The 25,043-nt window shown below is 35.7% G+C and overlaps 2 protein-coding genes across 3 annotated transcripts in view; one reads left to right on the top strand and one right to left on the bottom strand.

The window, feature by feature from the left end:
• The window catches only part of NOSTRIN (nitric oxide synthase trafficking), a 115,602-nt gene extending 102,755 nt beyond the window's left edge, over window positions 1–12,847 (top strand). The window contains exon 17 of the mRNA XM_056793977.1: window positions 10,784–12,847. Coding sequence (XP_056649955.1) covers window positions 10,784–10,794 — 11 coding nt within the window. The 3' untranslated portion in view covers window positions 10,795–12,847. The remainder of the gene's footprint in view (window positions 1–10,783) is intronic.
• Window positions 7,256–22,298, bottom strand: SPC25 (SPC25 component of NDC80 kinetochore complex). 2 transcript variants are annotated; one of them, XM_016433694.2, is made up of 8 exons: window positions 22,091–22,298; window positions 20,753–20,804; window positions 17,881–18,038; window positions 17,733–17,798; window positions 15,956–16,102; window positions 14,950–15,054; window positions 14,026–14,124; window positions 7,256–7,541 (listed from the first exon to the last, which is right to left on the bottom strand). In XM_016433694.2, exons 3-8 carry the CDS (start codon window positions 18,035–18,037, stop codon window positions 7,399–7,401), a joined length of 717 nt encoding a protein of 238 aa, XP_016289180.1. In that variant the 5' UTR covers window position 18,038; window positions 20,753–20,804; window positions 22,091–22,298; the 3' UTR covers window positions 7,256–7,398. The 2 variants fall into 2 exon arrangements, with proteins under 2 accessions (XP_016289180.1, XP_007494382.1); XM_007494320.3 differs by lacking the exon at window positions 20,753–20,804 and having other exon boundaries at window positions 22,091–22,297.
• Between the last annotated feature and the right edge of the window lie 2,745 nt (window positions 22,299–25,043).

A 25,043-nucleotide genomic window follows, 5' to 3' on the forward strand; every position in this document is an offset into this window, starting at 1 on the left:
TGAAAATTCACTGAAGAAGAGAATTTCTTATCAAGTAGAAATGGACAAAATGGCAAAGGAGGCACAAGAATTCACTGAAGAACTCCCTAAACAAACAAACAAAACAACAACAACAACAACAACAACAACAACAAAAAACAACAACCTAGAATTGACCAAATGGAAATAGAGGTACATTGAAGGATCACTGAAGAAAATAATTCCTTAAAAATTAGAATTGGGCAAGTGGAAGTTAATGATTCCATGAGACATCAAGAAACAATAAGTCAAAAGAATAAAAAAATAGAAAATGTGAAAAACAACTGACCCAGAAAATAAACAAGGAGAGATAATTTAAGAATTATTGCACTATCTTTAGACCATGATCAGAGAAAGAGCTTAGACATCATATTTCAAGAAATTAACAAGGAAAACTGCCCTAATATCTTAAATCTAGAAGATAAAACAAATGGAAAGAATCTACTAATTACATCCAGAAAAAGATCTCAAATGAAAACTCCCAGAAATATCATAACCAAATACCAGAACTCCCACCTAAAAGAGAAAAATTTTCAAACAACCAGAAAGAAACAATTCAAATGTTGTGGGATCACACAAGATTTAGCAACTTCTACTTTAAAGGAGTGGAGGGCTTGGATTATGCTATTCTACAAGGCAAAGGATCTAGGATTATAACCAAGAATAACATAACCAACAAAACTGAGCAGAATCCTTTGGGGGGAAATTGACATTTAATGAAATAGAGGATTTCTAAGCATTTCTGATAAAAAAAAAAAGACCAGAGCAGAAAAGAAAATTTGACATTCAAACAGAAGACTAAAGAGAAGTATAAAAAGGTAAACGTGAAAGAGTAATCATAAGGATCTCAATAAAGTTAGGGAAGGAGAAGGAAGGACTAACAACTAATCAGAGGGCAGCTAGCACAGTGGATAGAGTGCCAGACCTGGAGAAAGGAGGACTTGGGGTCAAATGTGAACTCAGACACTCCCTAGATATGTGATCCTGGGAAAGTCACTTAACCCTGATTGCCTAGCCCTTGTTACTCTTCTGTCTTAGAATTGATACTATGACAGAAAGGATTGAAAAGCAAACACAAAAACAACTAACCCCAAAAGGTCTACTTTCAGATATCTTAGGTTTAACAAGTTAGCCAATATTCTGTTCTGTCATTTTTGGAGCAATCTATAAGGTAGAATGATACAATGCATAGTGCTTGCTCTAAAATCAGAGGGTCTGGGTTCAAATCCTACCTCGGAATTGCCACCTGAACAAATCACTTAATCTAGCATGGTCCCATTTACTAAATAAGGTGATTGGACTAGATGGCCTCTAAGGTTCCTTCTAGCTTTAGAACTATGATCCTAGTAATTCTAAGAGGCAAAAGGTGAGGAGAGGCGTCCCAGGTATAGAGGTAGACAGAATGTGGACCTCAGGGCACAATAAATAGGCCCCTTTGCCTAGTTTGCTTGTTGGGAGGATTAAATGAGATTTTTGTAGAGCACTTTGCAAAGTGCATGACACAGAGTAGTCTCTTAATAAATGTTTATGTCCTTCCTTTCTTCTGCATTCCTCTTCTAATTGCCCATTTCCCAGGTTTGTAACTGCTCTCTTAATTACTAGAATTTCTACAACTTCTACTTTGGGTTTTTTGGATCTACTATTCAGAATTTCTATACCTACCTTAAAACAAAGACAAAAATATAAAACAATTCAAATCCAAGGGACTCATGCCACTGTTTTGCAAGAGGGAAAGGCAGAGCACCATTTCCAAAAAAGTCTAATGTCTTTGGGAATGCCTGAATGTCAAAATTAGGAAACAAACTACAAAGACTAGTCAGGGCTGGAAAAGTCCCCACACACACCACGTTGGGTCAAGAACCAATACTAGGGACAATAAAACCAGTGACTAACCCAGATTGCTTTCCCAATTACATTGTTATAATTACCTCTAGGTGCTTAGTATGAAGCTTAGCAAAGAAAGTAGGTACAACACTGTGGGGTTGTTTCTTAAGAGATATCACAGCCAAAATTCTGACTTCTGATCTATTCTTTATGAGGAATTGCACTAATGCTTTCACAACTGCCTGTTTATATAGTGAATTCTAAGATTAATACTACAAATCAATTTTAATCATTTCCATAATTCTAGCATCATCTTTTATGAAACTTTTCAACTGTACCATTAAAAATTCTTCCTCAATACACACATGCTCTAATTACTCTAATTAGCATGTTGACAGAAGTAGAAAATTGAATCAAATCTAGCCAAGACCACAACCATGTCAGAGAAACTTAGAAACATGCACATGCCTAAGTACATTATTTTTATTGGTTTTCTTTCACTCCTGCCTATGTAAATTCATGGACACATGTTTACTTTTACTCTTCATTAAAACTGTTATAAAATGTCCTTTCATGAACATGCACTTCTTTTACACATATATCCAAAGAATAATAAATTTTGGATCTGTAAACTTTGGTAATAATGTGCTCTGGCAGATGATAACTGACAACTCACACTCATAGAATTTTCTTTTGAAAATAGTTGTGTAAATTTATTCAAGAAGAATTAAAATGCACATTGATCACAACAGAGAAACTTTAAAGACAAATCTGCAAATAATTGCTCATCAAAATGAGAATTGGCTGAATCAGAAAGTCACTCTTTATTAGAAAATTTAGCTGTAACATAATCTAATAATAAATCATATCCCTACACACATACTACATACAAAGAAGGAAAATGAACAGCGCTAAGGCCTATGAGTGAGATAAGACATGCATATAAACACACACAGAATACTGGAGGCTCTGGAAAAATAGAACAGTTATATAGCTGCATTATAAGTGAAAAAATCATGAGTCCTTGAACTGCTTAGAAGTAATAATAGAACAGACATAAATATTCCTTAGAAGCTTCTTTCTTACTTAGAGTAAGAAAATAAAGGGAAAATGCTTTTTTAGTTAAAAAAAAACAGCAAGAAGGAAATCTGACCCTTTCATCATTTTTCAATATTCTTACACCTTCTACTCAATGTTCAACTGCATTTTACAATCAAGTTACTGTCTCCTTGGTGTTCCTCATATAAGACATCTATCCTCCAATTCCAAGCATTTTCACTGACTGCCCATCATGCCTGGTCACCTCCAGCTCTTAGTTTCCTTCAGATCTCAACTAAAACTACATCTTTAAGAAGGCTTTCCTGGTCTCCCTTAATGTTAGTGCCTTCTCTGATTATTTCCAATTTATCCTGTATGTACTGTTCATATGTAGTTCTTTAAATATTGTCTCCTTGCATTAAATTGTAAGTCTCTTGAAGGAAGGGACTATTTTTTTGCCTCTTTTTCTATCCCTATATATTAGTATAATGCCTGGTTCAAAATAGACACTTCAAAATGCCTGTCAATTTGACTAGAAGATGACAGAACCCAACTCACTTTTACTCTCAGTTCCCAGGAATATAGCTCAGGAATCCTCAATTCATTCCCTCAGTAAATTCCATTGCACTAGGGATATGAGTCTCCAAAATATTCATATGAAGTTCACTGGCTGTGTTCCAGAATTTACTCATTCATGTTGGATATACCCAGATACCCATCAAAGAATAAGATCAAATTAAATACACATATCACCTATGTGTAAATAGATCCTTATTTCCCCCTCAAGTCTACCCACTCTGAAACTGAAATATTTCAATTCCAAATAATTATGAAACAGCTCCAATTAATATATCAAAGCTAAATTTTCAGTCATCTTCATAGCATGATATAAAACTGCACATATTAGACATTTTAAAAAATTTTTGATAAAACTAAATTGCCTACGTTTTTATCAGAAAACAAGAGAAAAAGGTTTCAGATAGGCTCTACTATTCTAACTAGTAGAAAAATTGGTCCTTGTTTTTATTCCACAGAAATGGAAATCCACCTTGGAGAGACAAATATCTCCTTTTCCTGACATGTTAAATGCACAGCCTATATGCCATGTAGAGATATGGTACATCTGACTGGCATATGCAGCATCTACTAATTGCTTTCTACTAGCTCCCACCATATAAACTTCTTCCCTTTTTTATCTTCCCCCTACTTTTCTTATTTTCTTCTATTTATTCCTTTTTTTTTCTTTATACCTTCCTAATTTATCCCTTCCTTTTTCTCTTCTCTATTCCTTTCTCTTGGTTTTCCCATTCTCCTTTTGCTATGCCTCAGACTTACTAATAACTCCCACAAGCAACTGCTTAGCCTCATGGAGGGCATTCAGGGCTATCTTTGTAATATGTCTTGGCTTTCAGTGTGGCAAATTCATGAGTGCATATATCTTAGTATGTATTATTAATTACTAACTTCTCTCATAGGGGAAAAAGAGAGGCTCATTTTCAAAGAGCTTAGAGATCCTTCAAGAAAATTCACCGAGAAAAAATATTTCGTATAACAGATTATATGATTTTATACTTATGAATAGGTTAGCCTCATTTAGACAAAAGCCTAGTTCTATTCTAGAAAAGAGCTTTTTTAATTTGCCAGACATGGATTGTCAGTAAAACAATTTTGACAGATGTGGCAAGAAACATCAAGGAAAATAATAGAAATGACCCTGATCCAACATCTCAAAAAATAGGTTTGATTTTCCAAACAACAGTACTGTACACAACTTAGATATACCAAAATTCTGGGGCTTTGTGGATGGGGAGCTTCATTCACCAAGCCAGGTGTAGCTTATGATATTAATTCACATTTTATTTTATTATATTATGTATATATATCATATTATATTCTCAGTATTAACTTTGATCTCATTTAATGTAACCTTGAGACACTACCCAGCTAATAATTTGAGTCATTTCATGTTCAGATCATACAAAAGCAAGAAAAGTGAACAGACTATGTAGACTCTAAGAGGCAAATGCACCATATCACACAACCTAAAAAATTACAAATTGTCTCTATATTTAAAGAAATCTCTGAATTAGAATTTAAATGGAATTTTCTGATTCCAATTATCCCTGAAATAGAAAACATCAAACCCATTAGTTGAATACTTTTACAAGTTTTGTGCTGATGTTCTCAGGTTTTACTTAATTAGTAATTATATGTTTAATGATTTTGACCATTCTGCCATATTGTAAACTAGAAAACAGCTTAGTTGACCCCATCTGGATCTCATTTCAATCCCTTTTACTACTTGAGCTGCTCTACTTCCCAATTTAGGCAAAATTCTAAATTATTTGTTTTATTTCAACATCACACAGGAGATTTTAAAACATAAAACGTATTTGGCATATTTCACCAGGTCCTTAATATAATAAAAGTAAGTTTAATCAGCATTGTGTGCACTTTTTACATGTATTGTTCATCTTTAAGAAAACAATTTTCAAAAAAATTATTGCATGAGATAAAACTTTTAATCTAACTTTCTACTAACCTGCCAGCTCCTAATGAGTTTGTGCATAGCTTGGAGAAGCCAAGGCTGAGATCACAAAAACTACGTTCAGGCTATTTAGAAAGGAGTGACCTTTTTCTGTGTGAACTTAATAGGCAGAACTATAAGAGAAAGAAGTTGTAAAAAAAATGTCAATTAAAGCTCTCCAAAAGTGGAATGGACAGTCTGAATTAATGTGAAGACCCTCACTAGACATCTTAGAAGACTGACTGACATGGTGGCCCTATCACCTGCTCTGTAACATTGGCAAAGTCTTCAGTTCCATGGTCATGTTTTCTCATCTGTAAAATATAGGGATTGGACCAAATGACCTTCAAGGTTTCTTATATCTCAAATCTATGGCCTTATCTTCCTATTAGTTGGATATGTTGTGGAAGGAAATTCTTTTAGATTCAAATTAGATTAGATAGTGTTTGAGGTCCCTTCTAATACTAATATTCTGTGATCAGCATATTTATGCAGAAATACAATTATCCACCAGTAATCCATGGATGAGATCAGAATAATATGAATATCCAAATAATTTCTATTTGGTTTTGAAATGTAATTTTGTAGTTATGCTTAAATAAGTCTGGGTGTTTTGAAATTTCATTTCATTTTAACCTAAATAATGAAAACATGAAAAAAACTCAAACTTTCTTGAGTAGTTTTACTCGTTCTCCATGAATGGATGAAAATTAGAGAGAGGTGACCATTCTTAAACCCTGATCTCTTGTTTTCTAATCTGATCATCAAAGAGCCAGAATTCAGCTTCCAGTCATTGATTTAAGAAGGAGCCAGAACTATAGAAAAAAATGACTACAATGGTTTATGAATAAATACTTATTACTGGTATTCATTCTCACTAATCAGTGTAATAGAGAGAAGCTTCTGAGGGTGACTATTGATTGTTACTAGATGGCTAATGGATCACGATTTTTCCTACCCTCCACCCTTCACTTCCCTCTTCAAAAGCCTTTCAGCTTTGCCCTTCCCCCCTCCTTCCCAGAGTGAACTATGAGGTTTCAGCGGAAATACTCTTTTCTCTTCCTTTCTCAAGTAAGGAGTTTATTGGGGAAGACATTACAAGGATAGAGGATGAGGTAAGAGGGATGGGGTTTTCCCTAGTCTATACAAAGAGCCTTGGTTTGGAGGGTATTGGGGAAATGGCAGTTCTGTCACAACTGTGACACAAAATCAGGGAATTATGAGGACAATTGTTTTCTTTTCTTCTAACTAGTCAGGTAACCTCAGGCAGTCAACAAAAGTTTCAGGGTCTTCACCATCAGCCACAAGCAGCCAAAAGTTTAGATTCACAAGCCTCTCCCCCAGCTCCAGAAGCCAAAAAGGGTCCAGTTCAGACTCTTCTCAGCCCAGTTCAGCCTGGCTTGGCTCCAACTGTCTTTCCCAGGAACATTCCAAATGGAATGTTCCTTTTGATTGACAGCTCTTCTGTCCTCAGCTTTCTGTCTTGCATGCATGCCTCTTTTCTTTCTTATATCAGTCTGAACTTTCTAATAATTAATATTGTTATAGCTGTCCTAAATCACCAGCTCTGGCCACCCTATTTTGTCAACTTCTAATCAATTACTGAAGGACCTTTCATATTCATATGAATATTAAATGACAAAATTCATTGGATCTTATCTATTCTAGTGTAGCTGGTTAGCAGTGGTTAAGAAAATCGAGTTTATGACTCAAGACACAATTTTTCCTTCTACGGGGTTGCTTATTTGCTGAGCAATGAACTACTAGCATATGTGTCAAATACAAACAACAAAACATACTACTGCATTCTATTTTTTATTCCCTTGGGAAACAGAACATTTGACAAAATTTGCTTTCACAAGTATGCTATAAAGTTTTATTAATTCTTGTAAAGCTAAAATACAACTAAAAATTCAAAAAAGAGTCAGACATATAATAGTCATTTAGAAGTTTTAAAGGGAATAGTAAGGAAAAAAATGAAAATATAGTCTTTACACAGTATTTACACATTCATTACAGACCAAAGCAATAAAAGCTTTCCGAACATTGGCAAGAAAAGCTGAAAAATTGTTTGTCTTCCTTACTTTCTCTTGAAATTCAGCCAAGCATTCCAGATGAGGAGCACTATCTGATACTAAAGGGGAAAAAAAGAGACAGTTAATATTGTAAAGTCAAAGGATTATAAATTCAGAACTGGAAAGAGCCTCAGATGCCATTTCGTCCAACCTTTTCATGATGGGGAAACTGAAGCCCAGAAGGTTAAGGAATTTGACCAGGATCATAGAGGTATATTTTTTAGTACCTCAAGTGAAGGATCATTTCAAAACCAGAGGCTTACCAAATAATAGCTAATTCTATTGCTGCTGCAGATTCCACCTCAAGAAATCAGGACTGGTATTTGGGATTATTTTTTAACCACCTTCCTATCCATCTTTCTCATTCAGAATATATAATGTTTTCATAGAAAAGATTTCATGAAAAAAAATGGTCCATTATTCAAGAAATATACAGAACTTGCAGTCATGTATTTTTAATGCTGTCTGTCCCTATAATTCTGCTAAAAGTCAAACATGAAGGAGAAATTGCAGGAAACAATGACTTGGTATTTTATATAAGCATCTTGATATTTACATAAGTATCATTAGCAGGAGAGTGAAGAACAAAGGCTTTAGAGAAGTCACCTTCAGAACACTATCACAAATTCTTACAATGGCAAAGGAAGCCTTTTTTTTCCCTCCTTATCTGGGACTCCACCATATAAATGAAATGCAAGTGGGACAGAGAATTGGATAAAAGCCAGAAAGGATGTTCCTGTGGGTCATCATATCTAGAAATCATAGATTATGCTTGGAATGGAGTTGACACATTGAAAAACACACCATGAAAATAATCTTCAAGAAAGCTAGAAAACCACTTGGAAGGCTACTTTGCTGCCAAATCTGCTAACTAATCACACAGAAAGGTAGCTGAGGTTACGCTGCCCCAAAATCTATATAGCAGCATATATAGCAGCATCTTTTGGGAAAATCTCAAAGAATCAAAGTTGACAGGAGGGACTTTCTTAAGAAATAAAGGTCCAGGGGTCCTGTTATGGTCAGGTCTCACACCATCAAGTTACATTCCCACAAACCTGAAGAATGTTCATGATGTTCATGAGGTCATCAAAAAGAGTTCAATATGTGTAAGTACCCTCTGATTAAGAAAGTAGGGAATTGTTATAGAAACACAGGTACATTTGATGAATTGAGCTGGTTCAATCCCAGATAAATGAGTAGAGAATTTTTAGAGAGGAAACTATTCCAGATATAAGTGTTCATATAAGATTTGAACTTCAATCCCTTTTATTGCAATGCCTGAGGCACAATGGATATATTTGAGTTCTGAATCTTAACTCTCTTCTGGCCTTTCTCTGCTTTTATCTCTGAATAGTTCAATACTATTATTGGGGCTGCATTTTGCTTTACATTTAGACAGATTATATTCGTAAGAATGAAAGTATAAATAATGCAACTTTTCATCAGTTTGGTAGCCAATCTGCAGAAGGCACAGAAGTCAGAAATAACAGCCTACTGGTAGGTCTGCCTGCCTCTGATTTCTATCCATTCTAATCCATTCTCCATAAAGTAATTTTCCTAAATCACAGTTCCAATCACGTAACCTCACTAAAGTGGCTTCTTCTTACCTCCAGAAACAAATACAATATACTGTTTGGCATTTAAAGTCCTTCATACCTAGCCCTCTCCTAACCTTTCAGTTTTCTTACATTTCCCCCCAAAACAATACTGTGATCCAAGGCACTGACCTCCTGGCTATTCCAGGAAAAGGATACTCCACATCTCTGGGCATTTTCTCTAGCCATCCCCTTGTGTGGAACAGTCTCCTTCTTCCTCTCTGACTATTGATCTCCCTGGCTTCCTTTAAGTCTCAACTAAAATCCCACCTTTACAAAAGCCTTCCTTAATTCCTCAAATCCATTTCTTTCCCTCTTTTAATGATTCCTTAATTATCTTGATTATAGCTTGCTTTGTATACATTTGTTTGCATATTATCTCTCCAATTAGATTGTGAGCTCCTTGAGTGAAGGGGTTGTTTTTTGTCTCTTTTTGTATCCTCAGCACCTAGAATAGTGTCTGGTACAAATTAGGAATTTAATAAATGTTTATTGATTAATTGCTGGCTTAGGTCTGAGGTCCCTTATTGTTTCTGAATGTAACCTTAGTTGGTTTAGAATCTTATTTTTAGAATTTTCTAGTCATATTATAATTTCTGGAAACATTTTATCTCAAGTAATAGAGGCATGGCCAAGGAAAAGTCCTTGGAGCTATAACATAAATAAGACAGTAACACTGGCAAAAGAACTCTATTATTTTTCAGAAACTGATTAGAATACCAAACTAATATTACTACTGCTACTAGTAGTAATACTTACAATTCATATTATCATTATTACTCTTTCTATGAGCACTATTAACAACAAATTGCTATAAGTACTACTAATAAAAATAGACCAATAGACAACCTAGAGGCATCCAATGTATAAGTACAGTGGGACAGATGCCAGAACAGAAAAGTCTTTAGTCCAAAGCCTGTACATCTTATGATGGTGAAGAAGGAAGAAAGGGATATTAGACTCTTACTTGATATAATTTGAGGAAAAGAAAAGAATAATATCTAAATAAGTTATGGAATGGGATTAGAAAATATGCCTTGAAGATACAGTCTTGAATTTTAGAAGTTAGAATTTAGCTATGCTATCATTACAATCCTGTTTCCCATAGTTTCTAGCCAGTTATACAGCTTTTATATAATAAAGTAGTTAGAGAAAACCAGATTTCCTATGTTATTCCTGCCCAAAAAAAAAGATTAAAAAAAAAGGACTAAAGGAAACACAATGAAGTGCATCACCAGAAAGCTGCCATTCAGTGGTAGACATTTTTGGCCACAGAAATTAATTAAAATGCACTAAAGTATGACGGGGGTACAATATGTGATAGGGAATAAGTGCTGACATCAGCAAAATATATGCACAAGATTAATTTCCAAAATCTAGGCAAGTACTTTTTTTTTTTTTAAACCCATACCTTCAACCTTAGAATCAATAGTGTGTATTGAACTAGACAATAGGGGTTAAGTGACTTATTCAGGGTCACATACCTAGAAAGTGTCCGAGGTCAGATTTAAAACCCAGGACCTCCCATCAAATCTCTGAGCTACTGATCTGTCCCCCTAGGCAAGCACTTCTGATTCAGATTTTTATAAATAAGGAAGCCTTCAAAAAGAGTCTAATACTCTAGAATTTATTTTAATTTTCTGATTTTTACAACTGATAACATTTCTAATATTTTTACTGTGTTTTTTTTTTCCCTTTTCTCTCAGGTATATCATAAGCAGAATATAGCATGAGGTTCAGAATGACTGGGAAGCAAAGTAAAATCAAAATGGAAAAAAGTAAGGGGGGAAAAAGGAGTATAAACTTTTTTCCATATTACAACAGGTAATGTTCCTGGAAAAGGTGATATAAATCAAAATAACTAAATCAAACCTGATTTACCTAAGGAACAATGGTAGAAGGTACATTTCCTGATATCAAGAGTCTAAATCTCAACTTTTAGTAGAATCACAAATATCATACTTGATGATGATATATCTGTAGAGTATTAAGTTTTCTATACAAATTGACTGAATAAGGCAATAGTGATTGATCCCATAAAATCATATTTAATATAACAGTACCAAAGTAAGGATCTTATCTTTCTACTTCATTTAATAAACACTTATTAAATGCCTACTATGTGTTAGTGTTCTAAATGCAGGGGATATAAAGAGTCAAAAAACAAATTTCTGCCCTTAAAACATTTCCCAGCTTGTTTTTGTTGAACTAATCAGATAAAGGAATACTTTCATCACAGTTGTAGAAACTAGAAAGGAAGCATCATAGGAAGCCATTCCTCAAATCAGGAATACCTGAGTTCTGTAGCACCTCCTCACTAACAAACCTGATTACATAACTAAGGGTAAATAACTTAATCTCTTTGTGTATGACAACTTTATTGGACTTTAAGTGTAGAAGAGGTGCTGATCTGTATTGCTGAAGGAGTTCTTCCACTGGGAGCTCCCTGCACAGATGGAATTGCTGGTTCACCCTATCTAACAGAATTCATAAGGGCTTCTCTATGTAGATTCTGGCCAGCATCTCATAAGGGCCACTTGGCATCTTTTAAAGAGGCCAATGTAAGTGACAAAGTTATATTGCCTTTTTCACAGTGAAGATTTCCCTAGAGTAGATGTGACCTTTAGAGATCAAATTGTTGTCATTCAGCTAACTTTAAAACAGAAATATCTTTCTTCTTTCATAAAGTGCCATCTCACTGGCACTAGCAAAATTAACTTTTACTTTGATGTTCCAGAGAGAAGGCCTTCTTTTAAAACTGATAATCCAATCCTCATTTCTTTATTGTTTAATTTCACCCTATAGTGATAGTGATGTTCCACAAGGTTAAACCAGTTTCAAAGCTTTAGCTTGGATTACTAGTTAGTAAGTATTATGCATAAGTACCAATGTTTGTTGAATTAAATTATGGCCAAACTTAAAGGAACAAAGAACTGAGTTTATCCAGAAACTACAAAATCAAGATTTTCTGTTTCATCCACTAACCTTGCACTTTATCTTTTATTGGATTGCAAATATCAATAAAGCACTGCTTCCCCCCATTCCCTAACCTTTTTAGCAGTCATTAAGAATTGACAAGAATGACTACTGTGAGAACAACTGAATATGCATGATGAAACAAATACCCAAATAAGTATTGTTTCCCTTCCAAATGGTTCCTTTGAAGTTTATATAATTATTCTAACAACATCATTTCTCAAATCTGTGGAATTCCATTTTTAGAATTCCATTCCTAATCAGTATTCTAGCCAGCATATAAGAAAAAACTCATTTCACTATTTTTCAGGCCCTGAGGAGCCTAAGGTGTTAAAGAAGTCATCAGTATGGTTATTAATGTCTCAGGGACTAAAGGCAGTGGAAAATGTAGCAAAGAATGTTAAGCTATGTGCTACAATCATGAAGAAAGGATGGAATGTAAAGAGGCCAGGAATAGAAAATGACCTTGTCTTTTCACCTTCTGTCACTTAAAGTAAGAGCTTGAAGAATTCCAGAAAACAACTAACTACACGGTTAAAATTGTGTTTTCTCAGAGCAGAGAAACTACAGAGAAAGGGGTCGACCAGTTTGTCAACTCAATAGCAGTGTGGATATAATTTGTTGAGTAATAAAAATACAAATTGCTAGAAGTAGAGGACAGTGGACCTTGGAATTTGAAGGTCCTATGAAGACATGAACTTATGAACTTTAATTTCCTTCCTTTTTCTCCTATTAACATCTCTCTCTCTCTCTCTCTCTCTCTCTCTCTCTCTCTCTCTCTCTCTCTCTCTCTCTCTCTCTCTCAACTCCCCTCTCACCTTCTCTCTCTGAATCTCTCCCTTTCCTCTTCCTTCTGTCTCTCTCTCTCTCTCCCCAGTGGATGGATACACACATATATTTATATATTTCTATGCCCTAACACTTAATGGGAAAGGGAAGATTTAACCATTTCTATCCTCTCTACTTTGAATGTATTCCAGTACAGGTTGGTTAACAAAGGAAAGAAAAGGTTTTAAAACTTTATTTATTTCATTTATGGGGCAAGGAGAGGCAGAATAAACGGGAGAATTAAGTAAGATGATTTCTCATTAGTATTCTAAAGGTACTGTATAATATTTTAAAATTAAACTTTTTATATTGAAAATATTCCATTTTAATGCCCGCTTTTTCATTTTCCTACCAGCTCTGTTCTTGAGTTTCTCTGGATTTTGAAACCGTGTCCCCTCTGCTGCTAGTTCATTTGGAACCCTCCCCCAGTGCCTGGTTAAAGCCTTATCAGTATATTTCTGGAATAGCCTACTACCTTCAAGGGTTGCTGCCATGATGAGCCACTGAAAATCCTTCCTCTCCCCTCCCTTCTCTCATTGGCAAGTTCTTTCTGGAGCCTTCATTTTTTGAAGCCAGCTAGGCCAATTACTCTTCATTCCCCTCAAAACCATGTACCTTCCAACCATCTCTCCCATCCAAACCCCTGCTTTTTAGCTCCCTTTTGTGACTATATTCCCACATTAGATTGGGATCAGGATTGTCCAGTTTTTTACTTGCATTTGTAACTTTAGCAATTAGCATGCTACCTATCTAGCATATTGTAATTGCCTAACAAGGGCTTGTTTCTTTCCTTCCTTACACTGCCTTTCCATCTATAAATCCCTCTGGAGGAATCATTTATATTTATGATCAAAGTACAACAAACTATCTGATACTGAGTGTCAACGTCTCAGGTTTTGTCTCTAGGCACTGGGCCACATTGTGGCCTTCCTAGCTGAACAGTCAAGAAGACAATATTTATTTAACTGTGCTCAAGCCTCTATATATGGGGGAGGTGTGGGGAGGAACGTCAAAGCAAGTTATTCTAGAAGAAATTAGTAACATCTTGTGAAAACTTTATACTTTCACTTCTATTTTTTATACTTATAACCAAGTAAGATATTCTTTAAAAGACTGAAGTATCAATTAGATAAAATATATGCACCTTCATAATCCCCTTCTTCATTTATGCGCAGGATAAAGGTGAATGGTTTCTCAGGGGCTTTAGGGTCAATACATCGGAATATAAATTGAAGTTTTTCACCTAGAATTAAACAAATTAAATTGTTTGATCCACTACTATAACATGCCAAGATTTTACAACTAAGATAAATTTTTATTACCTCTGCTAGCTGACAAACTCCTATCTATGTGGCTAAAAATAACTTTTATTCACCCACTATCTCAAGAGATAGCCCATTCTGTTGGAAATGTTAATTTCAAATTTTTCCTGGTTATTTGAATTAAAATATTAGATATTTAAACATATTAAATAAACAATATTAAACAATATTAAATTGTTTTAATTAATTAATTAAATTAAAAATAAATATTTAAACATTAGATATCAAGTTACTCTTCATAACTGAAAGCACTGAGTGTCCCTATTGATTCTCTGAGGAGCTTTAAAATAGTAGCTTCAAAGTATACTTTTATATAAACTTGTGTTCTGTTCAAAAGTGTACAAAAATAATTTTGAAAAAATTTGACCAAATAAAACCAAGAATCTTTAGAAATGTTTTTGGCAACACTTCTTTATTTGACTTTATCTCAACTATATAATGAAAAAAAATGTTGCTAATAGAGCAGAACTTTTAAACTGGGCAATATGTAGGACCAAAATGAAGTAATAAGGAAGAAAAAATTTTAACAAAATGTCCAATTACATAAACTAAAATAAGGATATTTGATGGCTATGTCAAGATTATGGTTTTAAAACTAATTAAAGGTTATAAAAAAGTAAAAGTTCAACACTTAATTTCTAAAGGTCTTAAATTCTTATCCATGGAACCAAGAATACTGACTTTTCTAAATTCTTAAAGTATTAATTTTATAATCTTTTTAGAAGTCTGACAAAATAAAAACTTACCATAAATTTTTCGAATTTCCAGTCCAAGTTGATCTTTATACAAATCATAAGATTTCTGAAGCATTTTCAACCTTTCCTTATTGGCTTTGTTAGCAGCAGAAATAACTATTGATTTTAAAGAGATAGAATAAGTGTCAAAAACTTTTAAAACAATATTCAACACACATACTGGAAAACTAGTGGCAAGTTAATATATTGACATAGACATAAATGAGAAGGCTACTTCTATCCATCCCATCTCTATTGCTACTTTATGCAAAGGAAAAAAACAGCATTTGCTCCAAAGTGGGTAGAGAAAATCAAGCTAAGGAAGACAGACATATGTTGTTTTGAGAAGGAGCCATGTTTTAGGGACTTGTGTTCGTTGAGATGATCAGTTATTGCAATGAAAAGCAGAGTTCATTTCAAAGCAAACATTTGCCAAGTCCTTACTAGATATAAGAAACCACGCCTCAAATGCATAGTGGAAGATTCGTATGAATATAGATTCTTATTTAATTTGAAATTATTTTGATCTGCCCATAGCTAGAAAGTTATTCTACTATATTTACTAGAAAATTATTATACAAAGGACATACTTAATATCTCTTAGTAGAAAAGTTAGATATGCTCTTTTAGTATTATAAAAGTGACACAAAACCAAAGTAAGAGTTGGAAGACATGTGAAAGTAGCAATTCAAGTACTGACTGCCTCACTAAAAAGATCTTGTTTCTACAAATATCTTGGGAACTAATTATGTTAATGATTAAATAATAATCTCCTTCCATGAATTTGGTTTTATTTTTAAACCATTACCTTCTGTCTTACATTAATAACTGAGTATCAATTCCCTTTGAAAAAAACTGAATTATTTCCTCATCCCAAGGAGGGTAGCCAGCCCCTTTTTGGACAAAAACAGTGTCACTTAGATTTTTTCATCACTCTGAAAGGTAATATTATACATTCCTATAAATAAAACAGAGTAGTCTAACACTTCAAAAATTACTTACAAATGAAAGTACTTACTTTCTTTTTTCTTATCCAATGATTCTTTAAGATCTTGTATCCTTTCTGTCAGTTTTTCCATTTCTCGTTCCTTGTCTTGTATACCGTCAACCAGTTTTAATAGGTTATCTTGTTTTTCTTGAATAAGTTTATTCTGGATATGGATAGCTATAAAATGTGTACATATATTATACAGATGTGTAACATATTTATTATTATTCTTAGATAAATTTTACTTAGCTATTTATCAGGGCCAAAGAAAGAAAGGAAGAGAACAGAAACTGTTTTTAAAGATGTTAAGGTATTTATATGTCTATATTTAGGGAATTGTTTATAAAAAGAAAAAAACCCACAAGAAGTACTAATGCCAAGGTTTCATGTAGCTAAACCATTTTCAACAATATAAAAACAATTCTCCCTGTTCCAGCTGAGAATTCATTCCTTTAGCTTGTAACTATGAAAGGTAAAACAAACATTCTCCAAAAATTGATGGCAAAATGACATTGCTTTCTAAAAAATTAAATAATGGATAGCAGAAACTCATCCTAATAGTTATAAAAGTATACATATAATAAAACAATTAACTTTACATGTAAGATATTTTTATCTATATGAATAGATGTAGTAGTGGGCAAGAGATCGATCAATGAGCACTTATAAAAGACTCACTAGGTACTATGCTAATTGCTACAGTTACAAAGCCAGGCAAAAAACAGCCCCTGCTCTCAAGGAGATCATATACGTGACCACCTTTTACTTTAGGGAGCTCAGTTTGGAAGGAGAGCAGAGGATGCATTGGAGAGGGAAGAGACTTGAGGTAGGTAGAATGACCAGCAGGCTACTACAATAGTCCAGGGATGAGGTGATGAGGGCCTGCACCACCAGAGCGCAGCAGTCACAGTGTCAAGAGAGAAGGGAGTATATAACAGATGTCACAAAGTAGACTCAACAGGATTTAGAGGAGGAGTTGGGGGTGGGAAGAGGCAAGGAGGATAACTAGGTTGTAAGTCTAAGTGAATGTTGGGATGGTAATAAGGAAGTTTGGAAGAGGGGAGGCTTTAGGGGTAAAGAATGAATTTAATTATATATATATAGGTATGTACATATACACATACATATATTTCTCTGAACAGTTTATATACTATATAAAGCAAATCTGCAAATGACAACTAGTCCCTACACCAAGAATTCTTTTTTTTTTAAACCCTTAACTTCCACCTTGGAATCAATACTGTATATTGGTTCCAAGATAGAAGAATGGCAATGGATAGACAATTGGGATAAAATGACTTATCCAAGGTCACATAGCTAGGAAATGTCTGAGGCCACATTGGAACCCAGAACCTCCAAGGTCTAGTTTGGCTCTCAATCCACTGAACCACCTACCAGCCCCCATACTAAGGGTTCTTAACCTAGGGTCCATAAAGTTTGTTTTTTTTTTTAATTTATAATTACATTTCAATATATTTGGTTTCCTTTTTAATCATGTGTATTTTATGCATTTAAAAATATTATTTTGGTGGCAACGAGGTGACTGCCATCTAAATCCTGGTGACCAGGATAAAGGGTCTAACCCTATGTGCTATAAATTAGAATTCAAAAAAAAGCTGTTTGACAAGAGTAAATATGTAGAAAAAATTTAGCAGAGAACAAAAGAGGAAAAGTAATTTAGACCACTAATATCAAAACTAAGATTTATGAAGGAATCAAAAAACTGTAGATTCCCCAGGTTTCCATGATTACCACAGAAATACCCATTAAAACATACTGGGAGTTATATGAAATGTCAATCACATACTATTCCTGAATTCCAGAAAAGTCTCAATCATTCGATCTTCTTCTTTTATCTTTGTGGACAATCTTTCTGTAAGAAAAAGTGAAATTTAAGTTTCAATCAAATAACGTAACCATAAACCCAGAAACATGCTTTGAGCTACCCAGAGTACCTGTCAGTGCTTCAATGGAGTCTTTATAAGTATCTCTCAGCCCCACCATTTGACTACAGTGTTCATTGAGTGTAGTATTTCGGAATTTGTTCCAAAAGTCATTTATACTTTTATTAAATAAATCCAACTCTTCTTCTGTCTTTATGTGAGACATCATGCTACAATAAATAAAAGAACATGTTATTAATCACATTTTAAAAATTAATGTAGACAAGTTTGTTGTTACAGTGAGTGATATTTTAGAGTATTGTAGAACTACTAAAATATACAACTAACTTAAGATTTCTATATAACTGTGAGACATTCATGATATATCTCTGGGACATGACTGTTGCACATAGTAGTAGTCTCTCGGTAACGACGATTGCCTTTGTGCACACTCATGTATGGTGTATAGATGAGTGTGCACAAAGACACTTGTGCGTGAGGGAGATTTAAGTGGAAGAGTCGATTCACAGAGACAGTCCCACTCTCTCGGCATTGGAAGCCTGGGTCCAATGGCACGAAAACCAATTAACAACAGGATTCCATATTACCAAAATTCAACAAGTTTTATTTAGCAGGAATTTAAGGATTGAAGGATTACAAAGATATTAAATACTACCACCATAGAAGTCCACCATTTATCAGGAATTTAAGGATTGAAGACATACAAAGATATTAAATACTACCACCATGAGAAGCTCTCATTTGGCAATTCAAATCTTGGTTGTGGAAAAAAAAAACATTATTCTGTTGTTATTCAGTTTTGTTCAGTTGTGTCTGACTTTTCATGTCTCCATTTGGAAATTTCTTGGCAAAGATACTGGAGTGGTTTTGCCATTTCCTTCTTCAGCTCCTTTTCCAGATAAGAGTTAAGGAACTTGGGGGAAGCTAAGTAGTTCAGTGGATTTGAAAGATGGGAGGCCCTCGGTTCAAATCTGGTCTCAGGTACTTCCAAGAGTGTGACCCTGGGCAAATCATTTAGCCCCCACTGTCTAACCCTTCCCACTCTTCTGCCTTGAAACCAAATATAGTACTGATTGTAAGATAGAAGGTGAGGGTTTAAAAAAAAAAAGAGTTAAATGGTTTGCTCAATATCACACAGATAGTCTGAGGCTAGACTCAACTCGGGAAGAAGAGTCTTCCTTATTCCAGGGCCAGAAATGCATCTACTATGCCACCTAACCACCTAATTCTAGTTATCAAAATGCTAACTAACCAAAAGGCTTTTCTATCCAACTGTTATCTTTAGGTTAATGTGTGCCTAGAAATACATGGTAGTTTTATTTCAGGCAGGTTTTATGTATCTCTGTTGTCTTAAAAAAACAAACTATGAAATTAGACTAGTATCAATAGTCCTGAGGATTATTAGGTGGGTAAAACAATTCTAAACTTTTTAAAGAATAATCAAAACCAAGCATATTTGGAAATAAGGAGTGAACCCTCAAGCCTGCAGGGTCTGGAAAAGATTTTATAAATTTAAATTTCCCTGGGTACCTCACACTAGCCTCAGACATGAAACAAAGTTCAAGGTTCAAGAATCATTCTGGGGTTCAGAATATAAACTGGGGAGCTTCTCATCAAGATACAGGAATGGTACTTTTTATTCTCTGGCAGTCCCCTCTCCTTCAAAATGTCATCCTCAAATTAAAAAAAAAAAGCAATGAAGTTCTCTCAAGTCAACAAACTTATTCTTTCACTAAGATAAAAGTTATTTGAGAACTTGCTATATGCAATGACACAGGCATTACAGAGAGAAAAATAAGTAAAATAGATCTGACATTCATGCAGCTTTCGAAGATTTCTGCAACTATGTAAGAAACCTTCCCATAAGACCAATATAAATGTATGCTCAACTCTTCAAAACTGCAGTTCAGGTGGCCATAAAAATGAATGCTCAAGCAATACTAGAAGGCACTATTGATAAATAAAAGATCCAGAGTAGATAGAATTCCATTTGATGTTTTGATTTCCATAAGATCTGAAATCAGTATTAACCTTTTAGTTTCCTATACTGAAAAACACAACAGCAACAGTTCCTGAACTGTCAAAATTAAGGTTAATTAATGACTGTTGTCATTAATCCCTGAGATGCTTGTCAACAAGGGAAAGTTTTCTGGAAATTCTTTTCATATTTACAGAAGAAACCTGAAAATCCAACTTTTAAATGGGGTGTGCAGTGAAGTTAGGCGCCTGGACACCTGTGTCCACGTTCTTTTCTCTCAGTCCTTGGGGTTCAACTAGCTCTGGTTTCTAGCCTCACCCCTCCTACTCACCAAATCCCATACCAAAATTCCTGAGATCTTAGGAAACCCAGGTCACTCTTCCCCCAAAGCCCAGTTCACCAATGCTATTGGCCTGATTGTATTGGTTCTAATAAGGTTAATCTTAGGAATATACCCTATCCAACCCATTTTGGGGAGGTAAATATAACCTTTGCTAAACATCTTGAAGTAGATCACATATCTCAGAACACTACCATATCAACAAACATTTATTAATTGCCTACTATGTGCTATATATACCCTGTGCTAAGTGCTGGGGATAAAAAGAAAAGCAAAAACAATGCCTACTCTGGAGGAGCTCACAATGTAGGAAGTTAGGTATAGGGCAAACAAATATATACAAAAAAGATATATAGAGGATGAATTGGCAATAATCTCAGAGGGAAGGCATTAATGTTAAGGAAGATCAAAAAAAGCAGGGATTAATTGGGAAGAATGCTGAGTCTGGGGAATGAAGCCCTGAATTTAAATACCTGAGAGTTACTAGCTATTTAATCTTGGATAGGTCATTGCAAAATGGGCTTCAGTATCCTTATTTGTAAAACAAGACATCATCTCTGAGTTAGAAAGTCCTAAATTCAAATCTGATTTCATATATTTAGTACCTGTGTGACCCTGGGCAAATCCCTTAATCCCTGTTTGCCTCAGCTTTTTCATCTATAAAAAAGGGATAATAATAGCGCCTGGTTAACGGGGGTTGTTAGATCAAATGAAATAATTGTAAATTGCTTCACATAGGGCCTAGAACATAGTAAGCATTACATAAATGTTAGCCATTATTATTACCCCTGCTTTGATGCTTTCTATCTGGTAGTGACCTTGGGAAGGTCCCTTTCTCTTTGGGGTTTCAATTTTGACATCTTTAACATGGAAAGAGATTAAATTGGTTGATCAAATATAAGTGTATGCATAAAGTTTTATAATCCAAATCTTAATGAACTGCATAAATGTCAGCTGCCTTAGAATCAGTACTATATATTGGTTCCAAAGCAGAAGAGGGGTGAGGGGTAGGCAATGAGGATTAGTGACTTTACCCAAGGTTATACAACTAATTAGTGTTTGAAGCCAGATTTGAACTCAGTATCTCCCATCTCTAGTCTTGGCTCTCAATTCATTGAGCCACCTAGCTGCTCCTAGTATTACTGCCTCTTAAAAGTAGGGATTCTTAAATTGGGATCCATGAACTTTTTTTTTTCATATTTTGGTAACTCTTTCAACTCTGAAATCCTATTATTTTATTTTATGCATTTAAAAACATTTCTCTGAGAAAGTATCTATATTCTTCACCATACTGTCAAAGATGTCCATGACACACATAAAAAGTTAAGCATACCTAAAGGTTCCTTACAGGGCTAACCGATGTACTCCTAGGGACAGCTAGATGGCTCAATGGATTGAGAGCCAGGCCCAGAATGGGAGGTCCCAGGTTCCAATCTAACCTAAGACTCTTCCTAGCTGTGTAACCCTGGGCAAGTCACTTAACCCTCATTGCCTAGCCCTTACTACTCTTCTGCCTTGTAATCAATACACAATATTGATTCTAAGAGGAAGGTAAGGGTTTAAAATATGGGTCCCGGAGGGCCTCCGAGGTTCGTTCCTTGGAGGATTTTAGAATCCAGGAGGCAAGCACTTGACCTTCTTGCATTTATGAATGCAGATGCGCTGGAGGTGCCAGCGCACAGCAGGGGCTTCGCAGGCACTTGCTAATGCTTGGCTTTCCCAGCATCTCCATGAGTCCTCCCCCTACAGTCCCGGGTACCACCATGCCACACCCCTCTCTGCATCGAGGTTCCTGACGCCCGGAGCTGTGTCGTCCCAACAACTGCGGACTCCACCCTCTGGAGGGCCCCCTACCCCACCTCCACCACCCCTAGGTCCTGAGCCAGGCCCTGAAAACCCTGGAGCTCCCGGACCCTGACCCTTCGGCAGGCCCAAACAATCACCTGCTTCGGGCTTTTGACTTGGGCGCCGACAGCTCGACCTCACTCCTTCTCTTTCTTAACCGCTACGGAGAAGGCGGCCTCCCGCCGCGGCCAGCAGACCCTAGACGACCCTCCTTCTCCTACGGGACAGTGTCTCAAAACGAGACGATGACAGCACCAAGCAACAAGATTTTAAAATGAGGTCTCCTCCCGCCTCCCATCCCCGGAAGTCCAATTGGACGTTTGATTGGCTGGCGGCGCAAGTTCTCTGTGTGTGGGATTGGTCGATAACGTTCTTTCCGTTCTCGTAACGAATATGGAAAAGAAATGCATTATGGGATTTGTAGTTTTCTCCTCGGTGCTTTCCCTCCCTGCTCCCCTCCACCCTTTTTTAAAACCATACAGTTGTTTCAAAATTTTTACTAAAATATTGAACTTCTGCCTGGTTCTGGGAAGGTTTCCGTATCTTCTCTTATGCTACAACTAGCATTTAGCTCTATGTTTTCATTCTACCATTTCATATTTATTTAAGGAGACAGTTCAAGCCAGTTTTAAACAGTTTAGTGGGAAGAGTTTGGCTTTGAAACCAAAAAACTAGAGTGCAAATCCTAACATACTTTTCCTTTTTCTTAAATATTATTTTTTCTTGTTTTTATATATGTATTATCATACAAAACGTAGTTCCACATTATTCATTTTTGTAAGTAAATAATCTTATAAAATTACTCCAATAAACAAGTGATAAAACATATGCTTTCATCTGCATTTCTCCTCCAAGAGTTCTTTCTCTGCGGGAGGACAACATTCTTTGTCAAAAGTCCCTCAGAATTGTCCTGGATCGTTGTATAGCTGAGAGTAGGTCATTCCACAATATTGCTGTTACAGTGTACAGTGTTTTCCTGTTTCTGATTATTTCACTCTACATCAGTTCATGAAGCTCTTTTCTGAAATCATTCTGTTCATCATTTCATTATAGCACAATATTACATACCTTTTCTAAGCCTGGATCATTGAGCTTGACTCTTCATAATGCCCCTAGTTTCATCTTTAAAATAAATGTGTTGAATTAGATAGAGCAGGGATTCTTAACCTGAGGACTGTTATTTTGTTTTTTATTTTGATGATTGTATTTAAATATAATTCATCTGTATGTAAATTCTTCCTATTTTTTCTTTTTTTTTTTAACCCTTACTTTCTGTCTTAGTATTAAGTGATTTGCCCAGGGTAACAAAGTTGGGAATTGTCTGAAGCTGACTTTAAACCAAGGCCCTTCTGACTGTGGAAGAGGCATGAAGAGAGAAAGGTTTTGAAGGACAAGCCAAGATGCAAGAGACTAAGCTGGGGACCTGTCTTGTCAATCAAGACAAAGATTCTAAAAGGGAATGTTCCCTGGAGGAGTGGCAGTTGAGCTGACTGAGGGGGAGGGGACGGGGAGTGTCTCTCTCTCTCTGACAGCTGAGGCTGGCTGAAGACATTGATTGTGCTGGCTTGTTTTGGGGGGCTTTCTGATTAAGGGGAGACCTCTGCACTCTCTGAGATTTTGACTGACCAAGAGTTGGGGTTTCTTCTGGCCACAGAGAGAGAAAGAGAAACTGAAAAACCTTGATGGTGTTATAAAAGAAGAAAGAAGATCTTAACTGTTGTCCTCCATTTATCTAACTGTTCCTCTTCTCACCTTTCTTACTGGACTATTTCCATAACCCTCTCAAATTCCCTTTATAGATTAGGGAAACCCTCATCCCACTTTCCTCAGTTTTCCCATCCTGTTATCCCAATAAACCCCTACTTGAAAAAGGAAAAGAAAAGATCTTTATAGTTCACTTAGGGGGGAGGGAAGAAGCCAAAGGCTTCAAGAAGAATTGGGAGATGAAGGGGGGCAGGGAGCAGAGGGTTGGAGAAGGGAGGGAGTGAAAGGGAGGAGGAGGTTAGAAAGATATACTGATCCATCAGCCATCAGTAGGGATCAGTAGGCAAACACCAGAGCAGTTCCCCTGTGTAGCAGTTCCCTTGTGTGGCAGCATCAGGTTCCCCTGTAGCAGCTGATCTCTAGTCTCAAGCCAGAGCATTCAGTTATTGCAACAAGTAATAGTGTCACCCATATTTACCCTTCTATTTCATGACTCTAGGCCTGGTGCTCTATTTATGCTACCACTTAGCTACCTTGTATTTTTTTATGTTATTTTTAAATAAAATTTAATTTTTTCCCATATTACATGCAAAAACACTTTTTTGGAGGAGGAGGAAGAGGAAAGGAAGGAGGAGGAGAAATTTAGATGTTTCAGTCTGCATTCAAACTCCATGAGTTCTTTGTCAGAAAGCAGATGACATTTTTCATCATAAGGATCTGTAATTAACTTGAATCTGTATTGCTGAGGATATCTAGATCCAAGAAGAGGGTCCATAGGCTTTCCCAGATTGCCAAAGGGGTCCACAGTATAAAAAGTTAAGAATCTCTGGGCAAGATGATCTGTAAAGTGTTGGGAAGTCTTTTTGTTTTTGTTTTTGTTGTTGTTTTGTTCTGTAGGATAACAACTGCATATAATCCTTGTGAAAAAAGAACTATAAAAAGTCCTGAACTTCCTGTCATAGGGACTTCTCCTTTGAACTTCTTGACTTGGTGAGCCTGAGCTGGAGGAGGAGATGCTTCCCTTTGAGTGGAGTGATTCCTTCCTTGGTTCTTCAGTGAGGAGACAATCTTTGTAAATAAAGCTGCTAAACATCATTTTGACTTAAGCTATAATATTTTTTAACTGGTGACTTCAGTATTACTTTAGAACTTTCATCTTATCATAAAAACGTCTGTCTTAGATCATTTCGCCTCAGTTTTCATCTAGAAGTAACTAGATGGTATAGTGCACAGAGTGCTCAACTTGGAATGAGGAAGATATGAGTTTGAATCTTGTCTTATATAGTAGTTATGTGACCCTGAGCAAATCATTCAACCCTGTTTGCCTTAGTTCCTTTATCTGCAAAA

This window comes from Monodelphis domestica, chromosome 4, assembly GCF_027887165.1.
Source record: "Monodelphis domestica isolate mMonDom1 chromosome 4, mMonDom1.pri, whole genome shotgun sequence".
In the NCBI taxonomy this organism is placed as follows: domain Eukaryota; kingdom Metazoa; phylum Chordata; class Mammalia; order Didelphimorphia; family Didelphidae; genus Monodelphis; species Monodelphis domestica.

Coding starts and splice junctions, on each gene's coding strand:
- SPC25 (XM_016433694.2), bottom strand. CDS start 18,037: ATGATGTCTCACATAAAGACAGAAGAAGAGTTGGATTTATTTAATAAA. Junction 17,799..17,880: donor CTCCATTGAAGCACTGACAG/GTACTCTGGGTA, acceptor TTTTTCTTACAG/AAAGATTGTCCACAAAGATA. Junction 15,055..15,955: donor ATTGGATAAGAAAAAAGAAA/GTAAGTACTTTC, acceptor TAAAATCAATAG/TTATTTCTGCTGCTAACAAA.